This window comes from Pungitius pungitius, chromosome 13, assembly GCF_949316345.1.
Source record: "Pungitius pungitius chromosome 13, fPunPun2.1, whole genome shotgun sequence".
NCBI classification, from domain to species: Eukaryota; Metazoa; Chordata; class Actinopteri; order Perciformes; family Gasterosteidae; genus Pungitius; species Pungitius pungitius.
This window is the reverse complement of record NC_084912.1, coordinates 14,738,611-14,747,825: the sequence shown is the minus strand read 5'-3', so window position 1 is coordinate 14,747,825 and position 9,215 is coordinate 14,738,611. Positions and strand designations below refer to the sequence as shown.

The 9,215-nt window shown below is 45.3% G+C and overlaps 1 protein-coding gene across 1 annotated transcript; it reads right to left on the bottom strand.

The window, feature by feature from the left end:
* Nucleotides 1-492: 492 nt before the first annotated feature.
* LOC134135327 (kinase non-catalytic C-lobe domain-containing protein 1-like) lies at nt 493-7,777 on the bottom strand. Its single transcript, XM_062566718.1, has 4 exons — nt 7,265-7,777; nt 4,643-4,841; nt 2,398-2,456; nt 493-648 (listed from the first exon to the last, which is right to left on the bottom strand). The coding sequence occupies exons 1-4, from the start codon at nt 7,436-7,438 to the stop codon at nt 493-495; spliced, it is 588 nt and encodes a 195-aa protein (XP_062422702.1). The 5' UTR covers nt 7,439-7,777.
* Nucleotides 7,778-9,215: the final 1,438 nt, after the last annotated feature.

Here is a 9,215-nt window from a genome sequence, read left to right as displayed (position 1 = left end):
ACTCAGGCACGATACAAGATGAATAAATCCCTGTTTGTTTTTATCTTAGCTGTCATGTTGTTTGGAAGGGAGCCAGAAGGGTATGAAGATGAGTATGATTCAGCTGTTCTTTGTTCTGCAAAGGAGAGGGAGACACCTAGTGGAGATCCGCTCTCTACTCAGTGCACTTCTAGTTTTTTATCAGTGTTTTGCATATATTAGTTATGTTTTTAGGTATTTCAGATGTTCTATCTGATTGCTGAAAGAATCCGAGAGTGAATTTCATACGTGCTTAATTCATTAGGTCTTACTTTCTCCGGTGTTGTTTTTTATCCCTAACATGCAATCCAACTAGACATTCATCTTTTTTCAAGCTTTCCTACAATCTCGCAGTGACTCAATTTCAGACACTAGCGCTTTTTTAGTCTGGCTACCATGACAACGCGACATTACTCAAATCTTTTCACAACTTTCTATGAATCATTCTGGCATCGAAGGATAGTCGGCATGGTTCTAAAATACCTCCAGGAGCGGCCTGTCCTCAGGCTTCTCCTCCATCATCTGCTGCAGCATCTTCTCCAATTCTTCCCCCACCTCTGCCTCCAGCTCTGGCTCGACGACAAAGTTCAGTGCTGCAGTGAGCGTGGAGCCCAGAGAGTAAACATGGCCCTGCAGCCGGGAATAAAAGGAGACGCAGACACATCGTCATCATCATTATCGTCATCATGCTCATCATTATCAGGAGCCAGCTGCAGCCGCGATCTGACAGCAAGCACTAAAGAACAGCCTGGGAGGAGGCAGGATGTTGTTGCCACGTTGGGCAGTAATGGTCATGTGTTGGCCGTACTAATGACAGAGCTCTGGTTTTGCTCTGCTAGACTGAGTGAATATCATGGTCAGCAGCGGGTTCTGACCAGGAGCTTCTGAGTTCACGTCTCAAACGTAGCCGTCACTCCTAACAAGCGGACGGCACCCGTACTTATGTGGTAAACATGTGCGAGGCGGATCCCAGTGTGGGTCTCCAAAAATAGAAGCGTAAATACGCAGCCGAGGGCCAGGACTGGTGTTTTGCTTACACGGCTACTTTGGGAATAAGAGGTATCTCCCTTCAGAAAAACACATTTGTGAAAAACATGTAAAAGTAGACTTTTTATGTTTTCTGACACAGCGCAAAATTAGAATGCAGGGTTTGTTTTGAGATTTGGTTACATAAGTCCACTGTGAATTTATTCATGTTAGCGGGGGAACAGGGACACCACTGACTAACGCAGTTGCATCTCAGGCTGCAAAAGGGCTCATTTCAAGACTGCTCTTTTGGTCCAGCAGACAAAGCTGTACAACGTATCTAAAGACAAATAAAAAGGTTACAAAAGTCCCCTCAAAATGCTGAAAGAGCTGAACATTTTTTGAACCCATTATAAATATCGATGACAAATGCGTACAATTACTGCTCCGCTGTTGCATGCCCCCAAGTTTACATCCGTGTCTGTCCAAAATCGCTTCCTCTGAGACATTTGAGCAAAACTGTCAAAATGAACATTCTTGAGACATGGCCAGAAAGATGTTTTGGATGTTTGTTCCAAATTGAATGACTACCTCAGGTTGTCACTAAGATATACGCTGAATAGGACAGACTGATGGAAGGATGGGCAACCTAAAAACATATACGTGGATACACGGCTGTCACTGGCACGGTGACCTATAAAGGACCTGGCAAGAAAGTTTCAGCAGGTGAGAAGATTTCTATACAGTATACTTCACAGACAGCTGGAGCTGCAGGTATATTCTCCCTGTGGATGGATTGTTAATACACAGATCTACTAGACAAATTCCCTCAAAAGTTACAACCAGATCCTATTAGTTTCTCTCAAGACAGAAATGAATGTCAATGACCAAAATACTGTTCATTTTAACAGATGATCTGTTATTGTTCTGTGGCCATTAAGTTCAGATAGGGTGGACTTCAAAGGATCCATTATTGGCCTATACAACAAAATTTAAAATATATATTACCATTTCTGATTTCAGATTTGCTCAGGTTGAAAAAGTAGGATTCATTCTTTTGTAATTAAAATTCACCCATTAAAAAAAGTCAGACAAGCATTGATTAAAGAGAGACAGAGAGCGAGAGAGAGAGAGAGAGAGAGAGAGAGAGTCATATCTAGAAGTGATCCAAATCAGAGGACAAAGAAGAAGGATTCTAAGTGGCAGTACAACAATGCAGAAAGAATCAAACAAGTATGTAGAGTGCTGCCTCCTCCTTGTTCCACATTACATCGAGGTGAGCTTGTAAACGTGTGCACCTGGACACCTTGACATGGTGAAGGTGCCTGTGAGTGGGTGGAGGATTCAGTTCCAGGGGAGACAGCGTGCGGCTGAGAATCAGGTCGTAACCTTAGAGTATACCTGACCTCTTACCTCAAACGTGCTGCCCGTGTTGTCAAATTCAGGAGGAACGAAGGAGCCCTCTGGGTCATCTGCAAGGAGACCAAAAGATGCACCATTAAGCATGGGTGAAAATGTGTGCATGCAGCGCGTCATCGAAAGACCGACTACATGTCTACGGATCAGACCACGTTGGCCTTTTGATGTGTCACGTCGGTTCGCTACCGTAATCAGATGCGAGTCGGAGGCATGTGCTAAACCACAACAGTCCGGTGAGTGATAATCCCTGACAAACAAGAACCGCCCATCACAAGACGGAGAGGCCTCAGCAGCAGCGTCTTCCTCCTCCTCAAATAGGCCATCGATGAGGCCAGCCTCAGGAAGGACACACAGAGAGGCGCAAAAACCACACAAACATGCAGCCCCTCGACTGGAGACAGAGGGGGAGAGAAGGAGAAGGAGGAGTAAAGTGGGTCAGGACCGATCTGGGTTTGTCTGCTCGACTTACAATAGGTCCTTCAAGGTTTTGTGACATTGATTTCTCTGAAGCCGTTTTTTTCTCTCCATTCCAATTTCCCTTCTCGCGTCTACAGTCCTCATTTCCTTACTTTCTTGCTTTATTTCATCTCTTCTTTCCTTTCTTCCTCTTTCATCTCATTTTTTCTCATCCCAACGTATCCCCGTTTTCCTTCTTTCCTTGACTCTCCTGTCCTCTTTAAAAAACCTGACGTTTACTTTCACCCCTTTTTTTCTTTCCTCTCCTTCCAATAAATATCATCTCCCTTCTATTCATTCTTTTTTATTTCCTGTGCTCTCTCTGTGTGTCCTCTTTCCACTTGTCATCTTCCATCTTTCCTTCTCTTTCAACAATGTATGCTTGTTTCTCTTCACTTTCTCTTTCACTTTCTTTTCTTTAATCTTAATCTTAACCTCAACCTCTCCACTGAGGCCTTTCCATCTCCTCTCCAAAAGGTGTACAGTTCAAGTAAGCGAGGAGGAGAAATGTGCAGTGAAGTGAGTTGCCTTCGGGGTAAAAGGTAAAAGCTCGGAGTCGTGTTTGCCTGCAGCACTTTAGCCCAACAGTTAGCGATATATCTGGTTCTAAACACTACCCCTAAGATGCTAATCATACCTCCCATGCGGTGCAGACACCGTTTTATTGAAATGTGGAGTGGCTCTGCAGTCTTTCTCGGCCATTGTTGCGGTGTGACTGCAGTTGTGATTCGCCGAAACAAACCCCACTGATTGGTCGTTGTGCCGCTCTACCTGAGATTCATCACCACAGTCCTTCAAGGTCACCGTGTTGTTGTTGCTGGGCGGGGGCGCGCTCGTGCCCCAGCGGCAGGTTTCATGACGATGATGCGCAATTAAAAACTTTGAGACACACGAAGGCGGAGAACACGGTGTTTTGATTAATGATATAGAGATGCACTGTGTAACGAGGCCACTGTATTAGGTTTCTCTTTCTCTTCACAAGATCAATCATAACTCGATTAGATAAAGGAAATGAACCGCCGGAGTTTGGCCAACAGAATCATTTAAGTACCTCTTCAAAGTCTCTGTATCACTAATAGAGATTTTCTGTGGAAGAAAATAGATGCATGATTGCAAGTGGATGCCATGCTGTGCACATAAGTCTGCATGAGAGCAGGTTTACTGCCGATCGGCTAACCAAGTGGTTACCACAACAACCATCCCCTTGGCAACGCTAGCACTGTTGATTTGGTGAATGGTCCTCAGTCGTTTTGGAAGTCCACCATTGGGACGTGAAATAAGTGTGTGCCACACTTTGTGTGCTATAAATGGACACACGGCAGAAAGTAAAGAACATAAAAAGAGGACAGGAGAGGAGAAGAGCGAAGAGGAGGAGAGGGATAATATTTTATTGGATATCTTGAGAACAACAGCGTCTTCTCAGATCGGAGTGAACCTTGGCAAAACCCCCCAGAGATCCAGTGAGACACTGATGTATTTCCAAACAGGAATGTGCTACTTGAAAGTGATACAGATCAGGCCATCAGATGATGAGAAGCTGAAAAGAGCCTCCTCTCTGGGCTGAACACAGCTCACGCTGCAGCCATCGGACGTCTTCGCAATAAATCTCTGCAGCGCAGTTCTGTCCTAACCTGCACCGTCCTCCAGTTAAAAACGTTCTAAACGGTCATGGCAGCCCTCCCCAGATTCAGAAGATAAGAAGCTAACATCGTGTGGAAGAAAGCGAGGGTCTGGATCGCTGCACGAACACGCGAGCGGCTGTCAGTCCGCGCTGTGGACTCACCGCTGAGCTGCTCCATGAAGCACGCGTTGCCGTGGGCGTTGAAGGCCAGCGTGTCTGGCGTGATGCACAGGGTGTGGAAGAGGTGGGAGGGTCGGATGCTCTGCAGCGCCAGGACGCACTCTGCACACACAGCCCACACCTCCTCCTCGGACAGGCAGCTGTCCCGTAGGGACAGGATGTCCGCCAGAGACACGTTCTCCTGGGGACAAAATACATGCAACAAGAAGGTCCAGGTAAGCTCACGCAAACAAAGGGTTCAATCGTAGACTGTATAGAAGTGAACGCAGAGACGTCGGCCTTTAGTTTGTGAATGGATGCCTTGGCAGAGCACTGCATTTAACATTATTCTGTAGAAATTGAGACCATAAACCCATGTTTAAAAAAAATGAGAAGTGACTTCTATATAATTATACTTCTTTTTCACAACCAGAGGAGACACTTCCACATTGAATTTCCCGGTCGAACCCGGAATTCTTGTCTCATGAGGATTTAATGAGGATTTATTTTTTATTAGCTTGTAGCTATTTTGCTGCGTTGGCCAACTGCATTCTTCTCAACGAAAGAGCACCGAAAGAGTCAGGTGGCGACAAGGCTTTACCTACAAAGCCATAAAAACTAGAAAGTTCCAAGTCAATCCATTAAATGATTGTACTACTTTAAAAAGGACTTGTGACGAGCTCTGTCTTCCAAGCATTTCATACATTTAAATCCTCAGCACCAGAGGACAGGTGGTTCACATGTTCCTCCACTCGTGCACCACCAAACTGGAGTTTTCAAACCAGTCCCTGCTTTCTGCCGGGCTTCAGTCAGCCAACTCAGATGTAAATGCGATGTGTGCAGAGTAGAAGTTTGCCGTCAAGGCCCCGGCGTCTGTGTAGAAGGATAACAGAGTACTGACCCTGGAGAGACTACATGTGTGTGATGGGTCAGAGATACTACTACAGTTATAACGCAATCCTATCAGCCGCAGCAACGTAACGGCTTATATGTAGCGGCGAATTATTTTTTACAGAAGGAAGCCGGATGAGAATGTCTGGTGTAATCTAGTCAATTAAAAGGTGCCCTGAGGTAGTTTCTTATGATCAAACCAAAATGGTGTTTACGTTCAGTATTACACACCACAAAAGCATTGTGTGTGTATCCCTGAGGTCTGAGGTAAGTATTTCAAAATTCAGCATTTTTTACTGTCATGCTTTCCACTATCAGAATTCTAAATAAATTCATATCGCAGCAGAATCATTTCCATAAGGAGACAAGGAGCTAAAAAGGTAGAAGCCCATTTTGAAACTTTTACCAACTATGACCTGCTTTCAAAGAATTAAAGCTAAAACATTGACCCGTTGTAAAACGTCACATAATAAAATCCAACAGCACGGGGTCACTGGTAGACATCAAATCTCAGAAGATGACAGCGTGAAACCCTGACAGCAAAGTTCTTTGTCAGTCGTGTTCCGTTTGAGAAACTGTAAATACCTCGGTCACACAAAGGGGGGAAACACGTGCCATGAACACACTGCATCGTCTGTGATGCACCACGACCAAGTGGCCGCATTATCTTGGGCGACGCGGTGACCTCACCGATTCCACGCGGCGTCCGGCATAGCGCCGCGCCGTCCGATCACTACAGGCTCCTCTGTTGGGGTCGCGAGTGAACACAAAAGGCGGCCTTGACGCAGACAGACGGCTGGGAGAGAGAAGTGTGGGCTCTCCACAAAGCTGCAAGTGTCAAGCTCTATAATTATCAGCATGAACGTCTCTCCTCTTCCATGACGCTATTCGTGTGTATCCCTCAGTGGGAACGGGGCCTCTCTCCACTTTGCTCTCTGAGCTGTTTTTCGCGGCTGCAGGAAAGTTGCAGCGGATCGGGAACGAAGCGCGTTGAGGTGATCTGGGTCGAAGCGCGATTACAGGCCAGAAAATGCCCCGAGAAGCAGCAGCCCCGTAAATAGACAGTGTCCCTTGAGAGCAGTGCAGAGGAAAGCTAGATCCCCCCCCCCCCCCCCCCCACACACACACACACACTCCACTCACACGTTAAATATGCTGTCCTATATAAGTTTTGCATGGGTTCACAGGTTCTGAAGAGCTGGACGGTTTTACTGAAGTACCTTACGCTTTCAGAGGTACATTTACTGAGGTACATTTCCTTTGAGTATTTCCAGTCCACTCAATACCTCGACTCCACAGGACGGCTGATTTTAAGCTTGCGGCACTTTACAAAAGATGAGCTCTTGGGTTTGGGTGGCTGTTTTTTTTTTACATTGTGCGAAAAGCTACGTTTCACCGAAAATAAAGATTTATTTCTAAGCCCAAACATCAATGCAGTGGTTCGCAGCTAGTTTTTCTCCTCAAGGGGCCCCTATATAAATCTGGGGGCCCTCTGTGAGGCCCGATCCCTAGGGGTAAAAGGCAGATTAGAAGCACAGTATTGACTGAAGTCCCTTTTCTAAATACATGTTTTGAAGTACTTCTGCACTTTGAGTTCCTTCACTGTTAAAGAATGCGAATACTTTTTCAGCCACATAGGAAGACATGGCAGTGACACCCCAGATATAAGAAGAACGCAGCATCAGTATTGTTGTCATCTGGAGCAAACATGTAATACACCACTAAATGTCTCACCTCATCCTCCAGCAGTGGGGGCAGATGTTCCAGGTCAAAATACCGGTCTCTCGAGGATGTGACCGCCGCTTCACTCTCCGAAGTCTCCATTGCAGCAACTTTGGTTTCCCGCTGGTAGCAACTCGAACGTCGGCCCACACACACACAGTTCCGTCCGGTAGCCCCCGATAGCATGCCCGAGCTCTCTGGGTGCACCGAGCACAGCGCCCGCGGGTTCGACTACTTGCTGCAGTACCGGCTGTCAGGCCATCGATCAAGGCGGGACACCCGCGGTGGAGAAAACGGTGGAAGCACGGCAATGCGCCTCAGTCGAGCGTCCATACGGCCAGCTGGAAGGGAGGGGGGGGGGGAGGAGGAGGAGGAGGAAGAGGAAGAGGAGACACACCGACAGCTTCGTGCACCCCTCTCGGTGCGCGCAGGGTGGACAGTGCTGCTGCCCGCGTGCTACAGTTGGCTGCACGCCTCCGCGCGCGCAGTGACTCACGTCCAACACAGGAGGATTCCTGATCCCTTTCTCGGTGGGATGCGGCTCTGGATGTTGTTCCGTTAATAGATGTATATGTAGTGTGCAGTTCATTGGATTATGATTGTTATGAACTCAACTCCGAGCTATGTGGAGTCTGGTTTGTGGTCCCCGCAGTGAAGCCCTAAAATACATTAAAATTGTGTTTCAGGAGGAGTGATAGTCACATAAAAGTTAAATAAACAAATTCGTTCTAGAATGTAGATCATTTCCAGCCACTTCAAAGAGTTGATATGTTGAAAATTGGATGTTGATGATGTTTCTTTAAAATCTCTCAAATATCGACAGCCCCTTCCCCACGACCACCTTTGTCGATGTAGACCACATCTAGTTTGGACAATGGGTGACTGAAGAGACCGACCCCGTCAGGGCCTTTACCCACAGAATGTCACTCAAAGAGATTCACACCAAGAGACTCAAGATATGATCACGCTGTAAAAAGAATCTGTTGAAAATACGGTGAAATACTGGCAGCAGTGGTTGCCAGAACTCCACCGTAAAAATGACAGCGTCAACGTAATCAACATTACGGGATATTTTTTGGCAGTTGTAAATTTCAGTCTGTTACTGTCGGGATTTGACAGTTTTTCACCGTAAATCACAGTGCATGAAGCGGACAGTAAAAGAGAGACATAGGCTGACAAATCCTCAAAGGGAGGAAGAGAAACTCTGAAGTCTGTGTGTGTGTTTCTGCACGCAAACTCTATGGCTCATATCCATTTATCTGGGATATAATTAGATTATGGCCTTTAGTTAAATATCACGGTATAAAGATTGTCAATTCAGATATTTGGAGCTATGTGTTAAATTAACATGCTCAACAGAAGAGATGGAAAGGTCTACAGTATTTATCTAATTACTAATACAATGTTTTTTGCATAAATTGCTTGTGAAAAACAATCCTAAGTTTTAAATTACGGGAATATTCATGTAAAACGTTAGGATGGAAATGTCTCACAATCATACAGATGTTTTCCAAATAGATTCAAATGATTTCAACAAAAGCACGGGATGTTTTAACCAACGCAAAAACCTCAACAGAAGAAATTACAATGAGGTTTGAGATACCAGAGGAAATGTCAGCAGGACCTAAGACTAGCATTAGAGGGCTCTCACTATTAGCTAACTATTAGCCAGTAGAACGAATTATCTTACCAAGCTTAAACCATTTGTTCAACAAAAAGAAAAAAATATGAGAAAACATATATGTGTATATTGAGTATAGGATTGAAATGTTAAAGGGAAAGAAATTACCTTTTCTGTTTAATGTTTTTGCTACTCAGAAGCTGCCTGAGTCTGACATGATCTGAGGTGTAAGGAGCTTATATTAATCAGAAATCGCAGGAAGTGAAGAAGTGATGAATAAAGGTATTATCTTTATTGGCAAAAGGAGTACACAAGATGGGTTTTTTCTTTACGATTTTACAC

Coding starts and splice junctions, on each gene's coding strand:
- LOC134135327 (XM_062566718.1), bottom strand. CDS start 7,438: ATGCTATCGGGGGCTACCGGACGGAACTGTGTGTGTGTGGGCCGACGT. Junction 2,457..4,642: donor CTTCATGGAGCAGCTCAGCG/GTGAGTCCACAG, acceptor GTCTCCTTGCAG/ATGACCCAGAGGGCTCCTTC. Junction 649..2,397: donor ACACGGGCAGCACGTTTGAG/GTAAGAGGTCAG, acceptor TCCCGGCTGCAG/GGCCATGTTTACTCTCTGGG.